The sequence below is a fragment of the Dama dama genome, chromosome 24 (genome assembly GCF_033118175.1).
Source record: "Dama dama isolate Ldn47 chromosome 24, ASM3311817v1, whole genome shotgun sequence".
Lineage (NCBI taxonomy): Eukaryota > Metazoa > Chordata > Mammalia > Artiodactyla > Cervidae > Dama > Dama dama.
Window position 1 is genome coordinate 6,315,836 of NC_083704.1, and position 27,210 is coordinate 6,343,045.

Below are 27,210 nucleotides of genomic sequence, written 5' to 3' on the forward strand. Positions count from 1 at the left end.
CAGAAAGCAAGGCATAGAGTTTCATGTAAGTTCAAAGGAGCCTAATCTTATCCTGTAATTATCTCTGACTTTTAAATCCCTCTGGCTGATTGGCTGTCTGCTCCAGAACACATAAACTGCTTTCTTCTCCCCTTTCCCGAGCCTTCTCTGAGAAAACATTGCTCTGGTCCTTTAAAGATCTCAGGAGTAGGAGGAGGGGTAGGGTGGAGGTACCTTCCATTGTTACATTTACACAGCAGCACAGAGGAGCAGTGACCCCCCAAGAGACTGACCCAGACTTGCCCGTGAGTGTCCAGGAGTCTCCGGCAGAGGCGTGGGTCGGCAGTGGCCTGCTGCAGGGTGGGGGACACTGAGTGTCCCAGTGCATGCACAGGACCTTTTGAAGGAGGTCACCATTATCTTCATCACCTCCACCATGGTTTGCTCTCAGGTCAAACAACAGGGAGGGAACACAGCCCCACCCATCAACAGGAAATTGGATTAAAGGTTTACTGAGCATGGCCCCGCCCATCAGAACAAGACCATTTCCCCCACAGTCAGTCTTTCCCATCAGAAAGCTTCCATAAGCCTCTTATCCTTCTCTATCAGAGAGCAGACAGAATGAAAATCACAATCACAGAAAACTAAGCAAGCTGATCACATGGACCACAGCCTTGTCTAATTCAATGAAACTATGAGCCATGCCATGTAGGGCCACCCAAGATGGACGGGTCATGGTGGAGAGTTCTGACAAAACATGGGCCACTGGAGAAGGGAATGGCAAACCACTTCAGTATTCTTGCCTTGAGAACCCCATGAACAATATGGAAAGGCGAAAAGATAGGACACTGAAAGAACCCCCAGATAGGTAGGTGCCCAGTATGCTACTGGAGATCAGTGGAGAAATAACCCCGGAAAGAATGAAGAGATGGAGCCAAAGCAAAAACAACACCCAGTTGTGGATGTGACTTGTGATGGAAGCAAAGTCTGATGCTGTAAAGAACAGTATTGCCTAGGAACCTAGAATGTTAGGTCCATGAATCAGGGCAAATTGGAAATGGTCAAATAGGAGGTGGCAAGAGTGAACACTGACATTTTAGGAATCAGTGAACTGAAATGGACTGGAATGGGTGAATTTAACTCTGATGACCATTATGTCTACTACTGTGGGCAAGAATCCCTTAGAAGAAATGGAGTAGCCCTCCCAGTCGACAAAAAGAGTCCAAAATGCAGTACTTGGGTGTAATCTCAAAAATGACAGAATGATCTTTGTTCGTTTTCAAGGCAAACCATTCAGTATCACAGTAATCCAAGTCTATGGCCCAACCAGTAATGGCGAAGAAGCTGAAGTTGAATGGTTCTATGAAGACCTACAAGAACTTCTAGAACTAACACCCAAAAAAGATGTCCTCTTCATTATAGGGAACTGGAATGCAAAAGCAGGAAGTCAAGAGATACCTGGAATAACAGGAAAATTTGGACTTAGAGTACAAAATGAAGCAGGCAAAAGGCTAACAGAGCTTTGCCAAAAGAATGCACTGGTCATAGTAAACACCCTCTTCCAACAACACAAGAGAAGACTCTACACATGGACATCACCAGCTGGTCATACCGAAATCACATTGATTATATTCTTTGCAGCCAAAGATGGAGAAGCTCTTTACAGTCAGCAAAAACAAGACCAGGAGCTGACTATGGCTCAGATCATGAACTCTTTATTGCCAAATTCAGACTTAAATTGAAGAAAAGAAGGAAAACTACTAGACCATTCAGGTATGATCTAAATCAAATCCCTTACGATTATACAGTGGAAGGGACAAATACATTCCTGGGATTAAATCTGATAGACAGAGTGCCTGAAGAACTACGGACAGAGGTTTGTGACATTGTACAGGAGGCAGTGATCAAGACCATCCCCATGAAAAAAAAAATGCAACAAGGCAGATGGTTGTCTGAGGAGGCCTTCCAAATAGCTGAGAAAAGAAGAGATGCTAAAGGAGAAAAGGAAAGATATATACATTTGAATGCAGAGTTCCAAAGAATAGCAAGGAGAGATAAGAAAGCCTCCCTTAGCGATCAGTGCAAAGAAATAGAGGAAAACAATAGAAGGGGAAAGACTAGAGATCTCCTCAAGAAAATTAGTGATACCAAGGGAACATTTCATGCAAAGATGGGCCCAATAAAGGACAGAAATGGTATGGACCTAACAGAAGCAGAAGAATTTAAGAAGAGGGGCAAAAATACACAGAAGAACTGTACAACAAAGATCTTAATGACACAGATAACCATAACAGTGTGATCATGCACCTAGAGCCAGACATCCTGGAATGCAAAGTCAAGTGGGCCTTAGGAAGCATCACTATGAACAAAGCTAGTGGAGGTGATGGAATTTCAGCTCATCTATTTCAAATCCTAAAAGATGATGCTGTTAAAGTGCTGCACTCAATGTGCCAGCAAATCTGGAAAACTCAGCAGCGGCCACAGGACTGGAAAAGGTCAGTTTTCATCCCAATCCCAAAGAAAGGTAATGCCAAAGAATGTTCTAACTATTGCACAATTGCACTTATCTCACACGCTAGCAAAGTAATGCTCAAAATTCTCCAAGCCAGGCTTCAACAGTACATGAACTTCCTGGAAGTTCAGGATGTTCAAGATGTTCAAGCTGGGTTTAGAAAAGGCCGAAGAACCAGAGATCAAATTGCCAACATCCATTGGGTCATTGAAAAAGCAAGTGAGTTCCAGAAAAATATCTACTTCTACTTTATTGACTGCGCCAAAACTTTTGACTGTGTGGATCACAGTAAACTGTGGAAAATTCTTCAAGAGATGGGAATACCAGACAACCTCACCTACCTCCTGAGAAATCTGTATGCAGGTCAAGAAACAACAGTTAGAACCAGACTGGAACAGTAGACTAGTTCCAAATCAGGAAAGGAGTACGTCAAGGCTGTATATTGTCACCCTGCTTATTTAATTTATATGCAGAGTACATCATGCGAAATGCCAGGCTGGATGAAGCAGAAGCTGGAATCAAGATTTCCAGGAGAAATATCAAAAACCTCAGATACACAGATGACACCACCCTTACGGCAGAAAGCAAAGAAGAACTGAAGAGCCTCTTGATGAAAGTGAAAGAGGAGAGCAAAAGAGCTAGCTTCAAACTCAGCATTCAGGAGACTAAGATCATGGCATCCAGATGGCACATAGATGGGGAAGCAATGGAAACAGTGAAAAACTTTATTTTGGGAGGCTCCAAAATCACTGCAGATGGTGACTGCAGCCATGAAATTAAAAGACGCTTACTCCTTGGAAGAAAAACTCTGACCAATCTAGACAGCATATTAAAAAGCAGAGGCAAAGCAGACTTTGCCAACAAATGTCCATCTAGTCAAGGCTATGGTTTTTCCAGTGATCATGTATGGATGTGAGAGTTGGACTGTAAAGAAAGCTGAGCGCCAAAGAATTGATGCTTTTGAACTGTGTTGTTGGAGAAGACTCTTGAGAGTCCCTTGGACTGCAAGGAGATCCAACCAGTCCATCCTAAAGGAGATTAGTCCTGAGTGTTCATTGGAAGGACTGATGCTGAAGCTGAAACTCCACTACTTTGGCCACCTGATGGGAACAGCTCACTCATTAAAAAGACCCTGATGCTGGGAAAGATTGAAGGCAGGAGGAGAAGGGGATGATAGTGGATGAGATGGTTGGATGGCATCACTGATTCGTTGGACATGAGTTTGAGCAAGCTCCAGGAGTTGGTGATGGACAGAGAAGCCTGGCATGCTGCAGTTAATGGGATCATAAAGATTCGGACATGACTGAGTGAACTGAACCAAATGCTGGGGTGTTGGGGTATTTTCTGGCATCTGGGCATCTGGCATTTGGCAGTCTCTGTGGCAGCAGGCAAGTTTCACTTGGAGACCCCAGCATGAAATTATGGACACAGTTCCAATGGTGGCCTCAGAACACTTGGTTTGTGTAGCACCAGCTCAGCCTCGGGACCCAAGTCAGCTCTCAGGGCAGTTGTGTGGGTGCTGGGCCTGGCAGTACCTGGAGAGGTTACTTTGCAGGTGAGTTTGCCATGCCTGACTTGGAACTGTCAGCTGCCATTATCACTCATTCACCCCCTCATTCTTCTTCAACAAGCTGTTATAAAAAATGTATCCTGTGTACCAGATTCTCTATTGGGCATATAAAGAAGCAGAGTGGAAGTTCACAATGGTAGTTAATTGTAGCTGGAAATGCCCTCTGCCGTCCTCCCTGTGGGCTTAGTGAACCTCGCAGGGGACAAGGCTGATGCTAGAAACCCCGCGAAGGTGGAGAGGAGCCAAGGAGTAGGAGGCCTCCTGTGTTTGGAAACCCTGCTTCTTTCTCCATCTCCATACTCCATCCCTAAATAACTATTCCTAACCTGGAAGTGCTGCTCCAGGGAAGCACCTGCCAGTTTCCTCTTGAGTAGACGTGAGCCGATTAACCTTATTTCCTGGCATCTGAGAAATCTTAGGAAGGGAAGCATTTAAATCAAACAGCATCTTAAACATTCAGGAGCTTTCTAAATCATACAGAGGAGACTTGGAAATCAGTCACCTTTTTCCAAGAAAGAAAAACACAAAAGGCCGCAAAAATAGCCCTCCAAGACTAGTTCCTGGTAATGTCTTTGTAAGACCCTATCTTATGGGGCTTTGCTGGTGGCTCAGACAGTAAAGAATCTGCCTGTAAGAGACCTGGGTTCAATCCCTGGGTTGGGAAGATCCCCTGAAGAATTTCATGGACAGAGGAGCCTGGTGGGACTCCATGGGATCACAAAGAGTCGGACGAAAAGAGTGACTTTCATTCACTCACTCATCTTCCTAATTTTTCATTTTGCTTTGATATGACAAGTTAATTTTTAGTTTTAACTATTATGTATCAAAAGGAAGTAAAGAATTTGCCAGAAAATTTGGGATCTACTCTTATCTACAGGTGTTCCCTGCACTTGCACTAAAATGAAGAGAGCTGCATACAAAAAGCTCAAGAGTAATGAAGAGTTGGTTGAACCCATTCATTTCTATTTTTTGCCCCTCAGTAAGCATTTCCATGGTGCCTGCCCTTCGCTAGAGAGTTCATGAGTGTCAGCTGTAAAGAAGGCTGGACATGTGGTCCACTTCCTGGACTGGAGAGAGGAGAGGTGCTTCTGTGAATAAGTGGGAGAGAGTGTGGTCCCAACAACACAGGCTTCTCCTGTCTGCCAGGCCTGGCTCAAGAGCGAGGGCTGCCAAGCTTGTGACAACAGGTTAGACCTTGGGAGGATCCAAGGAGTTTAGCTCACCTGGGCGGGCATCAAGCCAGAAGTAGGGGCAGAAGTGACCCCACCTGTCGGGGAGGAAGGGCAGATAACAAAGACACCAAGGAGGCTGTGGACAAGGACGCGAGGTCAGACTCACAGTCAGCCCTTCATACCCACGGCTCTGCATCTGCAGAATCAGCCAACGTGGATCAAAAATACCTGGGGAGAAAATTCCAGAAAGCTAAAAAACCCAAAACTTGAACTTGCTGGGCAGCAGGCAACTGTTTACATGGCATTTACACTGTATTTACAACTAGTTACATTGTATGAGGTATTATAAGTAACCTAGAGATGATTTAAAGGATGCAAGAGGATGTGTGTATGTTACATACAAATTCTGTGCTATTTTTTATAAGGGACTTGAATATTTATGGATTTTAGTTGGGAGGTGGCAGGGGGAGGGGTTCCTGGAACCAGTTTCATGGGTACCAAGGGACTGTGTATCTGAGAATTCACTAAATGTCAGGCACTGTGCTGGGTGCTTCTCAAAAATATTCTTTCTCTTCCAACCTTCTTTTTTTTAATATTAGAATCCATTTATTAGTTTTTTAAAAATTCAAATTACAGAGCACAAAAGACAATCTTGTGTCTATTTTTACAATATTTTGGGGATTTTTCTCAGTTTGAGATGTTATGAAAAAGCAGGTCTCCATACAGTTAGTGAGAACAGAAACTCTCTCTTGACATAGTTCATTAAACAAAACTGGAACACAGGCCAATTAACTTGTTTTATTCCATGAAGATAGAATGAAAGGTTATATGAGCTTTCACAACTGGGACAACCAAAAGAGAACTATCAGCGATTCATCGTATCCAAATAGAGGACAATTTTCAGCACAGATTAGTTCCTCAGATTTGTTCATTCTGAAGGCCTCATGGCAATTTATAGGGCAGACTGTATTTCCCTATGTATATAAATCCTGAACCCAGGGAAGTGTATGTAGAGAGTAATAGCCTCTTTGGGCTAGTAGGTGGTCAGGGAGCAGGGTGCGGTAAATACCAAAGTCATCTCTTAACATAAAAGCCTGGCAGTAAACAAGTGTTTGTAATATCAGTGACACATACATTAAACATTAATCTGAATTTTTCTAGATTTCTATGCATATTGGCATATTATTCAAATACTGATGATGTTAATGGGAAAAGAATTCCAGTTTTATGAGTAATAAATAATACCTAAGATTTCTCCAGATAAACTACTGAGGCTCTCTTAAGAACAGAAGCAATTTGAGAAAAGCAAATTTTTTTTTAATTGGAGTATAATTGCTTTACAATGTTGTGATAGTTTCTGCTATACGGCAAAGTGAGTCAGTTACATGTATACATATATCCACTCTTAGATTCCTTCCCATCTAGGCCACCACAGATCCTTGAGTAGAGTTTCCTGTGCTACACAGGAGGTTCGCGTTAGTTATCTGTTTCACATATAGTAGTGTGTAGTCAATCCCAATCTCCCAATTCATCCCTTCCCACTTACTTTCCATGCATTTATTCACTACATCTGTCACTCTGTTTCTGCTTTGCAAATAAGTTCATCTGTTTCATTTTCTAGAGTCCATTATATTACACAATGTTTGTTTTTCTCTTTCTGACTTGCTTCATCCTGTATGACCGTCTCTAGGTCCATTCACGTCTCTACAGATGGCGTTTCATTCCTTTTATGGGCTGAGTAATATTCCACAGTATAAATGTACCATGTCTTCTTTTTCCATTCCTCTGTTGATGGACATTTAGGCACCTTCCATGTCCCAGCTATTATAAGTAGTGATGCAGTGAATTTCGAGATTCATACATCCTTTCAGATCATAATTTTCTCTGGATTTATGCCCATAACTGAGATTGCTGGGTTATATGGTACCTCTATTTTTAGTTTTTTAAGAAACCTCCATACTGTTCTCCATAGTAGCTGCACCAATTTACATTCCCACCAACAGTGTCAGAGGGTTTCCTTTGCTCCACACCCTCTCCAACATTTATTGTTTATAGATTTTTTGATAATGGCCATTCCAACTGGTGTGAAGTGATACCTCATTGTAGTTTTAAATTTTATTTTTCTAATAATTAGTAATGTTGAGCATCTTTTCATGTGCCTCATGGCCACCTGTATGTCTTCTTTAGAGAAATGTCTATTTAGATCTCTGCCCCCCCCTATTTTTTATGGGGTTGCTTGTTTTTTGATATTGAGCTGCATCAGCTGCTTATATATTTTGAAGATTAAACCTTTGTCAGTTGCTTCATTTGCAAATATTTTCTCCCATTCTAAGGACTGTCTTTTGTTTTTGCTTATGATTTCCTTTGCTATGCCAACGCTTTTGTTTAAGTAGATCCCATTTGTTTATTTTTGTTTGTATCTTCATTAGGAGGTGGATCAAAAAGATCTTGCTGTGCTTTATGTCAAAGAATGTTCTGCCTGTGTTTTCCTCTAAGGGTTTTATAGTGGCGAGCCTTATACTTAGTTCTTTAACCCATTTTGAGTTCATTTTTGTGTATGGTAGTGGGAGTGTTGTAACTTCATTCTTTTACCTGTAGCTGTCCAGTTTTCCTAGCACCACTTATTGAAGATGCTCTCTTTTCTTCATTGTACAGCCTTTCCTCCTTCATCGTAGATTCGGTGACCGTAGGTACATGGGATTATCTCTGAGCTTTCTGTCCTATGCCATTGAGCTATATTTCTGTTTTTGTGCCAGTACCATAGTGTCTTGATGACCATAGCTTTCTAGTATAGTCTGAAGTCAGGGAGCCTGATTCCTCCAACTCCATTTTTCTTTCTCAAGATTCCTTTGGTTATTCAGAGTCTTTTGTGTTTTCATACAAATTGTAAAATTTTTGTTCTAATTCTGTGAAAAATGCCATTGGTGACTTAATAGGGATTGCACTGAATCTGTAGATTGCTTTGGGTAGTATAGTCATTTTCACAATATTGATTATTTCCATTTGAGAACATGGTGTTTCTCTCCATGTGTTTGTGTCATCTTTGATTTCTTTCATCAGTGTCTTATAATTTTCTGCATGCAGGTCTTTTGCATCCTTACAGGCTTGATTCTGATTAGAACAGTTATGGAGGCAGCCAGGGAGAGGGTGGGGATTGGTACTTTGTGAAAGCAAATTCAATAGCCATGTGATTTCAGTTTAAAAAGAGAGAAAAATAAAACTGGACAAAAACCTTCACTGGTAGTGAATCATGTAAGTTAGGCCAGGACACTGTGATGAGGGCCCTGGGCCCTGGGGAGGCAGTGCCCCATAGGAACTGGCCCAGGGTGGCCAGGCCAGGCAAGAGGCAGCAGCCATTCTGGGCAGCGTGCAGCCAGGTTTTGGCCCTACAGCGGGGCTCCTTTTCTGTCACTGGCCTCTTCTACTGTTCATTTGAGCTTGAAACTTGAATTACTGGATGGAGAGAAGTTAGCAAGCCAGCTTTACCTTTGCCGCTTTACCTCTTCATCCTTGGAGCGGATCGACAGTCACTAATGTTGCCAGCTCCAAGTCACTGCGTCTGCGGAGGGCAGTTTGCCCACGGGTAGACTTCAGGTCGGATGCTGTTGCGTGACACTTTGAACGCTGCCCCAAGACGCCCACCCCTCCCGTGTGGCCCTGTGTTTCAGGGCATGAATTACCTGGAAGACCGGCGCTTGGTGCACAGGGACCTGGCGGCCAGGAACGTGCTGGTGAAGACGCCGCAGCACGTGAAGATCACAGACTTTGGGCTGGCCAAGCTGCTGGGTGCCGAGGAGAAGGAGTATCACGCAGAAGGAGGCAAGGTGAGGGGCTGGCTTGTAGACAGGCACGCACTCCCCTGAAGCAGACTGAGCAACTCAGGGCCCTTCTCAGGACCTTCTGGGTGAGGTCACAGTGCCACCAGCACTGGGTCTAGCCAGGCTCCAGAGCTGCCTGGGGAGAAGGATTTCCTGGGAAAGTGAATGGAGATGTTTCTGACACACCCAGAAGCCAGAGGCAGTAAATGTGAGTTCAGCTTCATCTCTAGGGAACTATTAGCCAAAGTTAGGTTTCCACCTCCTGCTCCAGGGTAAACCCTTCAGAAGAACATCTGAAAATGTCATAGCTGATTTGGCAGCAAGGAAAGTTTCCTGTGATTGTTCCAGGACCTCCCGAGGGGCACTGGCCACGGTGGAGTTGGCTTCTCCAGGGGGCTTTCCCAGCAGTAAGGGATGCAGGTCTCCAGATACACCCTTCAGAACACTCTAGATCAGCTGTACACCTCTTCAGTTTCACACTGGCTGGCGTGACTCCAAGCAGCTGGCCCTGCAAGCCCCCACAAACACGGCACGACCAGGGTCCCTGCTCCCAGCCCAGGCACCCAGCTCAGCAGAGAAGCCCACAGACAGACCAGAGGCCCTCCTCTGTCCTGGGGTCTGACAGAGGCCCTGTCGTCTGCCGGACAAACCTCTCCTCCTGCTGGGAAGGAGCCCTGGGCCTGGGGGGCAGACTGCGGGTGGCCTGGTTTTCTCACCTTTGTCATTTGCAGTGTCTCCCTTTGTCATTTATTTTTCAATAGAAGGAAGCTAATAGTTGTCTTATTACTTTTATCTCTCATCATTCCAAGGTCCCTATCAAATGGATGGCTTTGGAATCAATTTTACACCGAATTTATACCCATCAGAGTGATGTCTGGAGCTATGGTGAGTCAGAATCCTGAGGCTGGTGAATCAAGGCCAAGACTGCTGGCTTGCGCTGTTGATGTGCATTATACACGCTGCCATGCGAGACAGTGACTAACAATCACGTCATCGTTGTTGTCAGGCTGTTAACAGAAAACATGAAAAGGGAAATTGAGTCTAACTACCATTCTAAGCGTCACTGGAGGTAACAGTGAGCTTGTCAGGAGAGAGAGGAACAAGAGGGAAAGAATGTGAACCTGGGAAATGCCTGTACCCCAAAGTCAAGCAGGTACAACCTCTTGCCGTGAATTTGAAGTGAACCAAAGGGAGATGACATCAGGTTTCGTGTGAAGTGTTTCTGGTAGAGAGTGTGGTTCTATAGTGGACTAACTTGGTGGCTGCGGTTCCGTGTACTGAGTGGTTATCTTTGTGCATCAGAGAGAATGGCTTGACAAAACGCGCTGTGAGAGTGTGTCTTTAGGGAAATGTGAGGAAAGGGAAGTAGCTGCTGCTTCCAGCTCTCATGAAGGCCATCTCACCAGGATCTGCTTCTTTCTTCCTCCAAATCCCTGCAGGCCACGTCCTCTGCCCAGCTTCCCGCTCCTCAGACACGCCTTTCATGCTCTTATCTTGTTCTCTGTCAGAGGGGCTCCTGGTCCTTCAAGGGCCTCACCTTTCAGGAAATCATTCCCACTGTTACTGCAGTCAGCACCCCCGTACCGCCAAGTCAGCCCAAAGGCAGCAAAACAGCTGGTCTGCATTGAATGGTGAACATCAGTCTGTCCCAGCTATCAAAGCAATAGAGGTGAATCACCCACCCATAGAACATGTATTTGAGGAGAGCAATATTATAAGGAGTTCCCAACAGGAATGCTTTCATTATCACAAAAACAGAATCATTCAGGATATCTCCCTGATATCTGATTAGCATTTCTCCCTGATTAGCATTTCTTTCACAACATTATTAACTTCCTAATATTCCGATTAAATTTTTAAGAATTTCATGGGTCTTTGTCTATCTCTCCTGCTGTTAAATTTTTTTAAAATTTCATGGGTCTTTGTCTGTCTCTCCAGCTATAATATAAGCTTTATGAAGACAGAAATCTTTGTGAATGAATATGTGAGTTTTCATTTATACCTGTGAGCTGGCTGCTTACAATTGATGAACTAGATAAGGAAATAAAGCTATTCTGATACCTTGTTACTTTCAGCCAAGTTCAAGAAGTGTGTGCTCCCCTGGAGGGACAGGAAGAAATGCTGCTTTTCCTGTTTGTGGCTCTGCCCAGCCCTGTCATCATCATTGTCACCACACAGCCCAGTGTGGACACACACCCCGTTCCAGCGACAGCATGCAGGGGCTCCTCCTGGGTCTTCTCTGGGCTTGTTTTGCACTCACTCATCTATTCTCCAGACAGCTGGAAAAAGCATTTTAAACTACATTAGACTTTTACTTCTCTGCTTAACCTCCTTCTTTCATTTTCCAAATATGTTCCAAATAAAACCTGAGGCCCTGACCGCGGTCAAGTGGTATGGGCCCCTGCCTTTCCCAGCTGCCCGGCTGTGTTTGCCCCTTGCCCTGTGTGCCCACTTGCAGACTGCAGGGCCACGTCTGCCCAGTAAATGAAAGCTCTCAAACGCAGTGACTTAATCCCTTTGAGTGGTTGTAACCAGCATCAGAAAGTCAGCCTCAGCCCGGGGGCTGTGTTTTTCATCTCAGTGGAAATTGTGCTGTCAGTGATTACAATCTGCTGTTCTGGCAGCACATCAGAATTGTTACAATATGAACCTGAACTTTTAGTTTAAAAAACATGTCCTGTTACTCTGCTCTCTAGACTCTAGGCAAGGCCAAGTATTTCAGTCAGGAACCTATATGTTCCACTTACCAGTTGAAAAGAGAGAGAATTCATACCAGCTTCCAACCCTACTCATAGCCCGCAGCCGGGCATACACACGGTCTTCTTTCACCATTTGTCCCAAAACCTGAAAAGCTTGCTTTCCTTTAGGAAGTTATTGTGTATGTGTTTAAATGCAATGTTTAAACCTAGTTAGAATTAACTGACTATAGACCTGGACATGAGATTTTCTTTAAGTCCATAATGACTCTGTGGTGGGAAGGACAGAAGGATTATTAATATTTCCTTGTCCCTGGACCACTGCTTTTCTTCATTCTTCAACCTTGCATTCTGCATGTTAATTCAGGTCATTCAGTTTTGGAATGGCCTTTAGAAAATCCACCTTGCAGATCCATGGTGATATGCATTTAGAGGTCCATTCTAAAGAGAAGGGGTCGTTAGACTAGTTGGAGAGTAGGAACCACCCCCCGCACTGGCTTCCTGTGTCTGGTCCCTCCCTGTGTGGTCTGGGGACTCAAGACTCAGGCCCACTTGGCTCATCACTAGTGGTACCCAGGGCATTGTGCTGTCAGATGGGGACACACCACTCATCACATTTGTGTGTTTCTGGAGCAGAGAATGCCATCAAGGGAGGCATGGAGGTAGAAGACCATCAGAACTTCAGAACAGCCTGAAAAAACACCAATTCTAATAGTACTCTTGCTTTAATGTTTTTAATCATGGTGATTGATTGATGTTGAAATTTAAAATATGGAGTTTTTATATTTATCAAAAGGAACACAGAAGTTTTTATCTCCAATTTTTTTATTCTTTAAAAACACAATTTATAGTTGGTTAAGTCTCTTGGGGCACACGTCTGACTGTGTAACTCCTGCTCCATAGACCAGGCATGTCTCAGAGAGGTGGTGTCTTTTGCTGTTATTACTAAAGTTTGCTCTTTATTGGCTATTTACTGTTCGCCTGGCATTGTCTGAACATTGAAGTTGTGTTATCTTGTTTGATCGCACAACCCTTCTATGAGGCAGATGATGAACTGAGGCTTCCAGCATCGAGTAAATTGCCCAAGGCCACCGAAACAGGGGTTTTTAAACATTGGAAACAGTATGTCAACAATGATGACTAAAGACAAGATACTGTGATTATTATTGACTCATAAAGCAACCGCTTCTTCCTCATAGGAGTCACTGTTTGGGAGTTGATGACCTTTGGATCCAAGCCTTACGATGGAATCCCTGCGAGTGAGATCTCAACTGTCCTGGAGAAAGGAGAGCGCCTCCCGCAGCCACCCATCTGCACCATCGACGTCTACATGATCATGGTCAAGTGTGAGTGGCCAGCTGGGCCTGTCGCTGGGCTGCCCTGAGCCACATCCCCAGGTCTTAGACTCCCTCAGACACTCTGTCACAGCCTATAGGCAGGCACATTCGTCAACCCCCTCTCAGGGCACTGTACCAGAAGCACTTACCTGCCACGCTGAGCACTGTGAGCTAATGTCACACTGAGCGTTGTGAGCTGAGGTTTTTAAGCAAACAAGTAAAGTCAAAATCCCCCAGAAGCTGTTAAACCAGCACTCTCCTCTCTGAGTTGCTCAATGAAAAACCTGCCCCACATTTTGAAGCCTGTTACCAGAGAGACTGTTGTTAAATGCCTAAAAGTAACTAGCCACATGAGATTAGTAGAATCAACACTTCTGCTTTGACTTAAACCTTTCAGATAGTGGGTTTATGTAAGGCCTTCTGCAGTCTAACAGGTAAACCCTGTAATCCAAGTAAGAGTGTATGGCCTGATTGTGACACTACCACGCTGTCAGGATCCCGAGTTCCGTAGGCTCTGGGGGTGATATTACATGCATGATGAGAATTTACCCAGAAAGCTGCCCAGGGAATGTGAGAGAGCCTTTCTGAACTTTAGACCACAGAGCTAATCAGTTGTGACTTCCCTGCTTTAGGTTGAGGAAGCTGATATCCAGGGAGGTCACATGATTTCTCTGAGGTCACATAGCAGCCTGACCTAAAATAGCTTGACATCCTGCTGATAGCAAATAAATATGAACTCTCAGGGTCATGAGGATTTCTAGTTCCTCCAGCATGTTTAATCTAGACCTGGATCATTGTGTCATCAGATGCAGTGGCTTGGTCAACAGGAGTATCCTCCACGCGAAGGCATTGAGCATCCCGTCACACGCATGTCTGATTGCTGAGTGTGATACAATGAAATGCAAGGGAATGGCATTCCCAAGCCCTGAGGTTCTTAAGAAAGTTCCTAAATTTCCCTAAATCTGGTTTCCAACTTACTAGACTGCTGAGTGAATGTGGATGAGGCTGAATGTCAAGTGAGGACTTTACGGAGAGTCGAGACCCAGGGCTCCCTACAGTCAGAGCAGTTCACAGAAAGTGAAGCCTGTCGTACGGCTGCTGGGTCACTCAAGATGATGGCACTGTAATGACCCTTGGAAGGGGAGGTGCAGGAAATCAGAGCATGTCATTGCCATTCTGACTCAAGTATGTGAGGTCAGCATGGTCTTTAAACAGTAATCAGTGCCTGCTTGCCAAGACTGAAAAACCTGCCACAAAGATTAGGTTTCATCCTCATTTATTTGTCTTAAAGAGTCCCCCCATAAACACTTTCAGGGATGCCATCTTTATCAGTTCTTTCAGGGTTCTAACTGAACTGACTTCCCTCCTCCCTTCCCCAGGCTGGATGATAGATGCAGACAGTCGCCCAAAGTTCCGTGAGTTAATCCTTGAATTCTCCAAGATGGCCCGAGACCCCCAGCGCTACCTTGTCATCCAGGTACAGTCCTCTCCCCATCTCCTCCCCAGGAGGGTCCTGCTAGTGAGGTCACACATCCCTGAAATACCGCGGGGACGCAGCTTCCTGTCTCCCAGGCCACATCAGAAACCCTCAGGCCTTAGAGCAAGCACAGGCCAAGGCGGACTAAGTCAGGCTCACCTTGGGGCCCCCAAGTGTCCGCCTCTGTGTGAGCCCTGCACGCTTGCGCCCCCTCATCTTCATGGTCTCTTTGGCCAAAGCTTCATATCGGTCTCTGGGGAACCAGGGCTTTGGTGTGGGGCAAATCTAGCTTCAGATTCTTGACTCTCCACTTCAGGTTAACAAAACCAAGCTCATGGACCTGTTTTAAAGATTCAGTGAAATAATAAATGCAGAATGCATTGCAGAGCACCTGAAGCAGTTCCAGGATGTGTGTGTTTTAGGGGGAGGGTCCCCACACCCCCAGGCAAGCACTTCTCCAGCACCAGCCTTGTCCTGCAGTTCAGCTCAGTCTGACACTGTCCACCTGTGGACAGCATCAGAGGCCACACTCCTCCACGTCAGATGCCAGTCCCCAGCCCAGGTGCTTCTGACCTACCAGCTTAAGACTGGAGGTTCTCACTCCCCTCTCCTTGGGTTCCATTTATTTGCTAGAGCAGCTCACAGAACTCAAGGAAACATTCCACTCACTAGCCCGCTGGTTGATTATAAATGGGTGTAGTGCAGGAACGGCCAGATGGGAGAGATGGGAGAGACGCAGAGGGGAGGGGGGAAGGGCAGAGGGGAAGGGGGAAGGGCAGAGGGGAGAGGGAAGGGCAGAGGGGAGGGGGAAGGACAGAGGGGAAGGGGGAAGGTTAGAGGGGAGGGGGGAAGGGCACAGGGGAGAGGGGAGGGTAGGGGGGAAGGGCAGAGGGGAAGGGAGAAGAGCAGAGGGGAGGGGGGAAGGGCAGAGGGGAGGGGGAAGGGCAGAGGGGAAGGGGGAAGGTTAGAGGGGAGGGGGGAAGGGCACAGGGGAGAGGGGAGGGTAGGGGGGAAGAGCAGAGGGGAGGGGGAAGGGCAGAGGGGAGGGGCAGAGGGGACGGGGGAAGGGCAGAGGGGAGGGGGGCAGAGGGGAGGGGGGAGGGCAGAGGGGAGGGGAAGGGCACGGTTTCCATGCTCTCTGCTATGCTGCTCTTCCCCAGGCCTCCATGTGCTCACCACCCAGGAAAGACTCTGAGCTCATCCTTTCGGGTTTCTATGGAGACTTCATTACATGGGCATGCTTAAATCATTGACCCCCAGTAGATTTGTCCAGGCCCTCTGCCCTCCCTGGAGCTCAGGGGCGATACTGAAAGTTCTAACCCTCACATGGGATTCTAATCATGCGGCTCTACTGGTCACCAGCCCCCATCTTTCAGTGCTTCCAAAAATCTCCTCATTAACATAAGAGACACTGAGGAAATTCCAAGGGTTTAGGAGCTCTGCAATGTGGAAGACCTGGGTCCCATCCCTGGGTTGGGAAGATCCCCTGGAGAAGTGAACGGCTACCCACTGCAGTATCCTTGCCTAGAGAATTCCATGGACAGAGGAGCCTCCCAGGCTACAGTCCATGGGGTCACAAAGAGTCGAACATGACTGAGTGACACTCGCTTTGAGGAGCTCTGCGCCAGGAGCAGGGACGAAGAACGAAAGTGCATTTTTTACTGCACACGGCACAGCACGCAGTGAAGGCTGCCCCCGGCACCTCCTTTTATCTCCTGAGCTGTCTGCATTTCCTTTGAGGACTTTGGGACATCAGGGAATTTTCATTGTTTCATTTCAGGCAGGGCGTGGGGGATGGGGGAAGGGAGGAGGAAGTGTGTTTTGGAGAACCAGCAGGGGAAGGGGGCGGGTTATTAGAGCTAAACTGGCAAATATACCGGCACCTGCTGACCACAGACCACACCTCAATAGCAAGGGAGCGGGACAACAGTTCTCTGGCCTTTCTAATGGTCTCACGATCTCTGTGCCAGGGGGATGAGAGAATGCATTTGCCAAGCCCTACGGACTCCAACTTTTACCGCGCCCTGATGGATGAGGAGGACATGGAGGACGTTGTGGATGCTGAGGAGTACCTCATCCCCCAGCAGGGCTTCTTCCACAGCCCTGCCACCTCCCGGACGCCCCTCCTCAGCTCTCTGGTACCAAAGTCACTCTTTCCAAGCTCTGCCTCTTGGTTAGAACAGTTTTAGAGAAAATAATACCCATCTTGTGAAACTTAACCAGATGGTGAAGCTACAATCAGAATGAATCAATTCAGTGTATCAATTATTTTATTGCATTGCAACAACTGGGTCATAATCTTTCTGGTCCATTAAGGAACAGAGTTAAATCAGAACTAAACCTAGTTTTTCTATGCTAATGCGTCAAGCATTATGAAATTAATGAAATCAAGCCCCTTTAAGTGTCCCTTCTCCCTGAGGCCCCTTCCTGCTCTCAGTGGAGATGGTAGAGTGTCCGCCTGCAGCATAAATAACTGTGATTCTTTTCCAGAGCGCCTCCAGCAACACTCCCACTGTGACTTGCGTTGATAGAAACGGGGTAGGTATCAACAGCTACAAACCAGAATTAAATAACAGCTCTGTACCCCAGCTCTATTAGACATAAGAAGTGCCCACCTTAACCTGAATAATTGTGATTTCCTTTGTGTATTGTTTCCTCCCTTGATCCCTACTCTGTGGCCAGCCATTAGCTATTATTTCTCAAAGTGCTATTGCAAATGTGATTCGTGGGCCAGCAGCACCATGCAGTTCTTGGACTTGGCAGTTTGTTAGAAATGCAGACTGTCGGGCCACCACCCCGGACCTGCTGACGCAGGATCTGCTGGGAGGGGTCTGGCCATCTGTGAGCTCGCCTTCCAGGCGATGCTGATGCTTGATGTGTGAAGCCTTGATTAGACCCACACTTAACCAATGCAGAAGCCACTAGCCATGTGTGGCTACTTAAATTTAAATTTTAATTAATTAAAGTTAAATAAAATTTAAAATTCCATTCCTCACACATGTGGTAAGGAGCTACCATATGGAAGAGCGCAGATTACAGAGCACATCTGTCACTGCCAAGCGCCCTGCTGGACAGCCCTGGTCCAGGCCATCCACTTGCCCTGTGGTCTGTGGGCAAAGTGGTTAGAAGTGCAGCATCTCTGGTCCTCTCCCGGATCTCCGGCATCAGAATCTGCATTTTAGCAAGCTCTCAGGTGACCTTTATCCCCGTTGAAGTGAGCAGCACTGGCTGGAGTTAACCTTGCCTCATCTCCTCCCGACAGAGCTACCCTCTCAAGGAAGATAGCTTCCTGCAGCGCTACAGCTCAGACCCCACTGGTGCCCTCACCGAGGACAGCATGGACGACGCCTTCCTCCCGGCACCCGGTGAGTCCTCTCGCTGGGGGCAGTCCTGTTCCTCGGCCTCGGGCCCGGGGCGGGGCCAGCTGCTTCCTTCAGGCTGGTTCAGAGGTGAAGCCCACGGTGAGAGTGTAGACAAAACGAAGGGAGAGAGAGGGCGGTCGATAGACAACCACCGAGTATGCACATGGGTATCTGAGGGGTCCAGGCATGTCCAGGTTGTCTTTAGAAGGAGTCTGCAGATTTTCTAGAATTTGAAGCCAACAGTAAAGATATACATATGTGAGCTCTTGAGAGAGAGAGTGAGTGTGTGTGTGAGAAATAGGAGAGAGAGAGTGTGTGTGTGTGAGAGAGACAGAATAGATCGCTGTTCTCTCTCCTGGCTCCATTTCTGGCCTGTGAAACATGTATTTACTTAATCTAAGCTCTGTTCCCAGACAGAGCCAACCTGCACAAACACACATCTCAAGGGAAGCAGTCCTCTGAAAACTTTATTTAAACTTTCAAAAGAAAAGCATGCTCGTTGCTCTGAGCAGTACGGAAAGAGCACAATGCATTTTAGCAAGAGAGTCCTCTCCCCAGGCTTCCCGGCCTCTGTCACCCAGTGCCACATTGAAGAATAGTCACAGGGTTCAGAAAGAGCTGTGAAATCCTGTTGGGGATGATGCTTTGCTGATTACACTTGATTTCTTTTCAATTTCAGAATATGTAAACCAGTCTGTTCCCAAAAGACCCGCCGGCTCTGTCCAGAACCCTGTCTATCACAATCAGCCTCTATATCCAGCTCCTGGCAGAGACCCGCAGTACCAAAATTCACGCAGCAACGCCGTGGACAACCCTGAGTATCTCAACACCACCCATCCTGCCTGTGTCAATGGTGTACTCGACGGCCCTGCCCTCTGGGCTCAGAAGGGCAGTTACCAAATTAGCCTAGACAACCCTGACTACCAGCAGGCCTTCTTTCCCAAGGAAGCCAAGTCGAATGGCATCTTTAAGGGGCCTGCAGCTGAAAATGCAGAATACCTGCGGGCAGCACCAGCAGGCAGTGACTTTACTGGGGCCTGACCATGGAGGACAACATCAGCCATAAACTTCTAGCCCCTTCAGCCCCCAGGACCAAGCCATGGCAGCTGTTGAGTCCTGACCACCATGCCGACATTGACTCTTGGACCCATGGACTGGTTTGTCCATATTTGCCCTGATCAGCCCACCTTTCAACCAAGAAGTGCCCCCGACTCAGATGCGCTTTGCAAAGTTGCAGGGACTTTTCCTTTGTCTTCAAACTGTGAGGCTTCCACAAAAGGCATCCAGAAACAATGTTGTCCATTTGGGCAGAAGTTCACCTTCCAGTGAGGTATATTTGAAAAATACTAAATATGTGTAAGGAGTTTTATTGCTTAGGAACATCTGGGGTTTTTTCATTGACACTGATTTTACTCTTAATGAGCTTTTCTATTAAGGAAAAAGCTTGCTCGTAGCACCTGTGGTACTGAGTTGACCCAGGCCCAACTGTGACTGAGACGCATGGGCCAGCCTTCCAGCCAACACTTGATTCCATTGGCTCTGCTTGGAGACTCCTCCATTGCAAGACAGCTGAATAACCAGCCAGTCCTCTGGGTCCTCAGCGGGCCACATTGGTACTATATCCGATCAAGGCAGGTACAAGACAATAAGCCACTTTGAACTCTTCCTGAGCAAGGAAGAAACAGAGGGAGTAGAAATCTTCCTCAGACTTTCTTTTATATAGATGTCTCCACGGTACTCTCTCTCCTTTGGGTGACCAGTGTTTTCTAATTATAAGTATTAGACTTGTTTATTTTTCCATTCCATAGTTTTGAAACCCAGTATGTTTTCCCTATACAGCAAAACGGTAACCACGGTCAGCATATATGTGATTCATTGGCATTCAGACCATTGCCTTTAATTGAGATGGAATGACAGCACGAAAAAGGAACAAATCCCCCAAATTTGAGTCTTAGAGGAAATATATCAAGTCTTTGGAGGTTGGGGGACACATGTCTGTCTGAAGACTGCATATGTGATGCTGCTCTTGAAACTCTCTTAGCTCCCCCAACGCTCCCCCCGACACACACACACACACACACAGGTTTGTTTAGGCTACTCCTAGAAGATAATTATTTTATTCCAAGGGTTTTTTACTCAAAAGGCACTTTGCTCCTCACTGGGAGGCTGCCCAGATCCCTCCTTGCCCTTGGTGAGTTGCAGGGTCCAGGTGCGGGGGTGTGCAGGAGTGCCTCACCACGATGGCACGCTTCACAGGTGAATAGAGACTGCATCATGTGTCACATGGAAATCAGGTAAATACGAAATCTGACTTTGAAGTTGATGATAACGCCTTCATAACATCTCCAGGTGCGTGGGCAGAAGAAAACAATTCCCTCTTAAAATAGCTGCCTGTAATTGGAGGACCCTCTACTTAGGACACAAGCTTTTTCTCATCTGTGGTTTCCCATCAGATCCGTGTTTCTCACCCCAAACCCTGAATGTTACATAGCTCTTTGTAGACAGTGTTGTAAACACTTTTAGTCAGCATCCATCTCAGCCAGGAAGAAGTGTTTCAGACAGTATTTTCAGTCCATGGTTTTATTCAGCTCCGCTCTTCCCCCACACACACAATTTTCCTTTAGCTTTTAAATTATTTACTGACTCAGGTGGATCAGGGCCCCGCAGTTTTGCTATCAAAGTATTTAATTTTGTCTCAATAGAAATATAAACTATATTCAGTTCCATCATGTTGCACACTTTAACACCTTACCAGCCTGGCATAGGTATTAAAGATAAAAAATAAATCGTAGTACCTGATTCCACAAGATTCACAGTTTAGCGATGAAAATTGACTCACAAATACTAGCCTGAAAATGACATGACAGATGCCAGGCCAAACTGGTCAGCCCAGCACGGCGACAACACAGGGTGCCTGGGGTGGAGGGGCCGTGGAGTCGGGTCAGAGGACCTCTGGGGCGCCAGCCAGCAAGGATTGGAAAGTGCAGCAGAGGGAGCCCGGCCCCGAAAGTGTCCCCCAGAGAAGCCTCTCCTCAGCAGCTCCACAGGCGCCGCCGCCCCTTCAAGCCTGGCGTTAGGCTTGGCACGTTCCCCAAGTGCCCTTCTAGTCCATCCCCGCTGGGGGTTTAAAAATGATTCGTGAAAAGATTATACAACGTCTCTCAGAATCTGAAATTTTATGTCCTTGTCAGCAAACCACTCTCATTATTTATTCACCTCAGAACATAGTGCTTTAGCCAGATACGCATCCAGCACTGAGAGACAGGGTGACCCACATTCTTCTATCACTAGTTTGTCAGGAGACAGATGATGAGGGAGCCCCACAACATCCTGGTCAATTGCAGCAGTAAGAGCTTAGTATTTTTGTAATTTGAAATGTTTTACTGTAACATAATAAAGTAGAGAGAACTATTCAAGATTTTTCTTCTTTGTATTTCAATGTCCTGGCATAAAATCTACTCACTAAATTTTCTTAAACATTGTGTTCCCACCAGTTTTCTCGCTGTGTTTGTCCAGGGAGGTTCCCAGGGTCTGTAGACTCTCGAGAGCCTAAGAGGGCAGAGCCTGAGTCCAGGTCCGGGGCCCCCTGGACAGTCAGGAGAGGAGCTCTCACACGGCGGGGCTCTGAGGGGCCACTGAAAGCCTCACCCTCACCCTTTCGGCTTCTGCTCGTGGACACCAAGCCTTGAGGCCCCACAGGGAGCCTGTCTGCTGTTTCCTCCCCAGCCAGTCCCTGGAGCATTTCCCCAGAGTCCAGTCAAGCCAGGCCTTCAGAAACAGGTCAGGGAAGGTAAGAGTGAGAGGCTGTTCACAGCTGACCCTTGAACCTCATGAGTTTGAACGGTGTGGGTCCACTTAGACACAGATTTCTTCTGGTGCTCCTGTGCTCAGGCCACATGAGCACCAGTCAGCTGAATTCACGATTAAAGAACCAGAAGCCCCGGGGAGCCAACTGTGTACAGTTACAGGCGGGTCCACTACTCAGAGGGTCAGGGCCCCGACCTGGGCTGTTCTAGAGTCAGCTGTCCAGTGGGCCGTACATACATCTTATCACATCATCTTTAAGGAGGCTCTGTTGTCTCACACTATGAAAAATAGTTCTGCACCTCAAGATAGAGATGAATCTTCCAAACCCTAAATTTGCCCAGAGTTCAGGTTGTCACTGATTTACAACTAGGAGCACAGTGGAGGGTGCAGATTACATTCCAGTTGATAGCAAGGCTTAGAGGTTTGTTGAAAGTTCTTAATTTTGAGCTTTAGCCTTCCCCTGTCAAAACTGCAGAGATGCATGAACCATGAAGTGCAGAAGCAGACAGGCAGTGGTCCTCAGGCTGACTGCCCTTGGTTGTCTCCTCGGTCCCAACCAAAAAGACTCTGAATTTGTCTCAGCTGCAGCCTGGTCCGGGCGCTTCTCAGAGCCCCCCTGGTGATTCTGATGGGCATCAAAGTTTGGGCAGCAGCTGTGTAAAGAAAATGGCCTTCAGGGAGACTCGGGCCTGGGCTGACGGCCTCGTGGCGCGCTAGGCGAGGTCTGGGGCTGCAGGACGGGCTGTCGGGCCGTAGTGACACCGTGCGCACGGCCCATCAGGGCTGACTGTAAGCTCAAAAGGACCAGTTTAATCTAATTCCAGGGGCTCCCCATGTGGTTCTAATGGACGCCCAGAGTGGAAACCCTCAGCTCAGGTCACCTTCCCTTGTACTAGCCTATGCATCAACACTGTGCCCCCCATCAGGGCAGAATCAGATGATGTGAGTGGAAGAGGTTCCCAAGGCAGCACCAGAGTGGCCGCCGCCCTGGTGTGCCTGGAGCCTCGGCTGCTGCTGGCCGTTCCAAAGCCCCGAACTCCTTGTCCCCAGCAGCTAACTCACCTCAAAAGTGGCAGATAACCCAAGTCTGAGCCTTGAGAAAGCCCTAGATGGTTTCTTTGCTAAGAAGTTGGTTTAAAAATCCCATCTCCTGCTACAGGGAACGAGCTGTTCACCTCAGTGACGGCTCTTGAAGTTGCCCTTAATGTCTGTTCTGCATTTATTACTTGGTGACAAGCACATTATTGCAATGTAATGATCTTTGTTTTCCTTGCTGGGGCTGTAAAACGTTACTGAATAGAGTCTCTTGCCTCTAGTCATATCAGCCATATCAGGGGCACACATTTTTGTGCTATAAAAGACACATTCCAACAGGATTTTTAAATGTAAGTCTATTTTTGTAACTTTTTAGACCACTGAGCTTTGTAAGGTATATTTTTAGGAAAACTCATTTTTCTACTAAAGGAAATAGTTTACTTCAGAAAGACTGCAAGAAAATCAAAATTTGAAACCGAGATTGTTGTTTAAACAATTTTAACGTTTAACAGTTACAATTGTTGTTTAAAGGGATTTAACTGAAGCAAGAGAAAAGTCTCTCTCGTAAAACGGCACAATGTCATTGCAGAACTGGCCTAGGTTGTTGTCCTGATGAAGAGGAGAGTCATTTTTATATTTATAAAGTGAGAAAAGGATGCAATTACATTTAGTTTCTTTATCTGAATCAGGTTCATTTGACTCTGGGGCAATTCAGTGGGAAAGAACCACTGTCTATTACAACTAATAGACAACATCAGCTTCATGCTGTACACCACTCATCTGCCGATGGGACTCTGTAAATGTAAGGAAAACAATAACAGAGCTCTCTGTTGGTTTATGTGTACCAATCTGACTGATATAGATTATTTTTGTGTTTACAGTTGATACACATTTACAATATAGACCAGAAATACCCGCAGAGCCCTAATGTTTAGCATGTTTGATGAACACCACCAGCAGTCTTCCAAACTAAGCACAGCCATCCTAGCGATGGGGTTTTTATCTCAGGCTGCACGGTGACACCGTGGTGGTGGGGGAAGGGGAGCTTTTGAAAATCTTGAGGCCCAACAGTGCCTCAGGCCAGTGAAACCCAGGATTTATACTTTGTAAAGCTCCTAAAATCATTCTGATGTACAGCCGAAGCTGAGAACCACCAGCCTAGGGATTCGCCACAGGTGTATGGACTTGCAGGTAGATGATCCAAGTGTAGGAATGTCAACATTGGGCGAACTCTAAGCACGAAGACCCCTGCATCCGTCACTGTGGGTCAGGACCCTGAATGGATGGGGAGAGGGCCTAATCCATTGATGAAAAAGAAATGTAAAGCAGACCCCTTCTTCCATGTCCTCTGTCAAAGGTAGACGGATAGCAAGCATCCTTGCTACTTGTCCACCATCTGACTGCCCTGCCTCCAGCCACTACGCGGCCATCACTGCCCAGGGAGGAAGGAATATACATATATCCTGTATGTATATAGGACAAAAACTGAAGCAATGACTAGTATTATTTTCTCTTCCACAAGTTCAATATGCCCTCTGAGGTTACAATTCCTGTCTGAATTGCCAGCAGAAGTACCAAGAATCCCTACTGTGTCACCTGGTAGATAAAACTGTACATTTTTAGGTGCATTTACTTATTTTTTTCTTAAAGAAATCCTTTTGACTTAATTTGGCTACAAAGTAATCTTGCTGTAAGATTTGAAATTTTGGAAAGGAAGACGTACTGTGGATCTGATGATATATTAGAGGTGATGATGTAATCAAGTAGCCTCAGGCAGCAGTAATTTCATTTTTAAACAAGTAAGCAATAGCTGTATAGCCTCTAATATATGGTACATTTTAACATTATAACGTTTTTCTGTGATGAAATCAATATTTGTACAAATGGAAAGCAAGATTCTCTTTTATATGGTTTACACTGTTGATCAAAACATGTTGATTGTATATGGAGTATTAAAAACTAGATGTATACTATTCATGTTCTTTGCTCATAAGTATCTTATAAAAACATTGTATTCTTGTTAACAATGCAGTGTTGATAATAGTTATTAATCATATCTGACCTACTGTAGATGTCCTTTCCTGACAACTTTTTAAAGTTAATTAATAAACTTTATTTTTAGAGCAGTTTTAGTTTCAAAACTGCAAATTGGAGGAGAAATTATGGAGAGTTACCATGTGCCCTCTGCCCACAGGCTCCCCACTCCCCCATCCACACCGCAGGGCCTGATGCACTTCAATTAGTGGAGGGTTCCCAAGCCTGAGTTGACCGTCCCAGCACCTTGCAATGCAGGGCAAACCTTCCCGGATTCCCTGCATAGTCTCTTCTCCTTCCAGAGCCAAGAGGGAATTCCTTGATGATGATTCTATAGCAAGTTGTGGTTCTGCTCAATCATAAACACGGGAAGTCTGAGGCATTAACAAACCACAACCACGTGTGCAGGGCCTCAGGCCCAGCTGCTCTGACTCTTCCCCAGCGGTGCTCCCCCATGGGGAAGACCTGCCACCCCCCGCCCCCACTCCGGGCCTGTGGGGGGGAGCCCTTCTGAGCCCATCAAGAAACGACTAGTGCTGAGGGAAGTTGTGTTGAGATGAAATCCTTGAACAACTAAGGGAATCAAGAGGTTTCCCGTTTGAGCTGCCCTTAAGAGGGGTTGCGGGGAGAATGGGGTGCAGAGGCGGGAGGCGGGCACTGGTCGGGGGGTTGCTGCTGGCTGGCCGGCACCTGGAGCCCACCCTCCCTCCCCAGGGGCCACCCCAAGATCCTCTTCTGTCACAGTCTCCCTGATGCTTGGGGTGATACTCATCATTTCCAGAAAACCTGCGGCTTTGTTTAACATGGTTCATCCAGAAGACCATTATCACTTACAAACACAGGTTGAGGGGGACTGTCATACAGGTGGGAGCAGGACTTCAGGATAACTAGGTTCTGGAAGAATAAGCGGATCCAGGGACCTTTCTGTGTCCCTGTGGGACACCGCCCCCCCCAGACCTCCTCAGGCTCCTGGCTTCCCCGAGCCCCCACCCGCCTCACACACAGCACCCTGGATGGCATGAGCCTCTCAGCATCACAGGCTTCCATCAGGGCTGAGCCATGGAAGGAAGGTCAGGCAGCTGAGGTACAGGGACCATGTTTTGGGGCCTGGCTACCTGGAACCTGAAATGTCGCCCCCAGGGGAAGGCCATGGCTTTCATCCAGAGGCTGACACCCCCACCTGAGAACAAGTACACCAGCGCCTCAGTCTCCATCCTCCCGCCCCCTGATCTGTAGCTAAAGCTCAGGGCAGACGGGGTTTCAGCCTGAAGAGATTTTGCCTTTGGGCCAACAATCTTGTAAAAGTAATCACAGCTCTCTGGAGAGAGAAAAGCTTTGCCAAGTATAGGAGAGTCTGAAAAGCATGAGTAGCTGGTTCTTCCTGCTTTTGTGTGGCTCTCCCCTAGCTCAGGCCTTGGGCAGGGCCTCCTGTGGCCCGTTCTCCCGGCTCTGCTGGATCCCGGTTCCTTCCCCAGGCTGCTCAGCGCCTTCCTCCACACGCAGAAAAGGACATTTAAAACCTTGGGTAGAAAAGCTGAATCACATCTAATTTTTGCTCTGGTCTCAAAAACCAGTAAACAAGATATAATAAAGAGCCTGTGGGCATCCGTTTGCAGTTTGTGACTGGAAGGAGGCTTGCCCCCTGGCCCACCAGGCACACTGACCTTCGGAGAGTCAACCCCGGGGGACGCCGTGTCCACCCTGAGGTCTTTCCACCGGTTCTCCCTGGATACCAGGTTCTAAAGAAAACAAAAATACATCTTTTATATATTTTACTCCATTCCTGGGGTAAAACAAGCCCAAGCGCAGAGCTATCCCATCCAGGCCCCTCACACGTGCAGGTCAGCAGCAGGACAGACAGAGCCTCTGGCCAATCATTCTGTCCTCTGCTGGGGGCTCCCCTTGCACACAGCAGGCCGCCCCGGCCTCTAGGGTGGTCTTACAGAGAAGGTGCTGCTGGCCAGGGCCTAGGGGAGGACTCCCTAGGTGCCTGCCCCCGACACCAGCATGAGAAGGGAAGGCAGGCTGCGGCGGGGGTGAGGCGGGGGGGAGCTCTGCGTACTTCCTACCCCGCCCCCAGGAAAGGCTGCATCCCGGGATCCAAGGGTGTGGCGGGGACGGAGCTAGGATTACAACCCAGGACCCCCAACCCCTGGAACTGAAGCTGCTGTGGGCCAACAAAGATGACCTGACAGCTCGGCAGGGGGAGGGAAGTCCAAGGTTTCCAGGAGCCTAAAGGCCCATCCAGTTTTCCAAAATGCAAAATCTCTTCTTCCCTTGAACCAGTGATGCCGTTAAAAAGCCCAACCCTGCTCCCTCTGGGGGAAGTAGAAGTTGGAGGGGTACCTGCCCTCTATGCTACTCCAGAGTAGCTCAGCATTTCTCCTCTCCAATTATTTTCTAGCTTGCCT

General features: G+C 46.9%; 1 protein-coding gene across 1 annotated transcript in view; it reads left to right on the forward strand.

Moving 5' to 3' along the window:
* Positions 1 to 24,869, forward strand: part of EGFR (epidermal growth factor receptor) — a 209,919-nt gene extending 185,050 nt beyond the window's left edge. Inside the window, exons 21-28 of the mRNA XM_061127612.1 lie at positions 8,902 to 9,057; positions 9,861 to 9,936; positions 12,947 to 13,093; positions 14,464 to 14,561; positions 16,532 to 16,699; positions 17,052 to 17,099; positions 17,824 to 17,926; positions 18,603 to 24,869. Coding sequence (XP_060983595.1) covers positions 8,902 to 9,057; positions 9,861 to 9,936; positions 12,947 to 13,093; positions 14,464 to 14,561; positions 16,532 to 16,699; positions 17,052 to 17,099; positions 17,824 to 17,926; positions 18,603 to 18,964 — 1,158 coding nt within the window. The 3' untranslated portion in view covers positions 18,965 to 24,869. The remainder of the gene's footprint in view (positions 1 to 8,901; positions 9,058 to 9,860; positions 9,937 to 12,946; positions 13,094 to 14,463; positions 14,562 to 16,531; positions 16,700 to 17,051; positions 17,100 to 17,823; positions 17,927 to 18,602) is intronic.
* Positions 24,870 to 27,210: the final 2,341 nt, after the last annotated feature.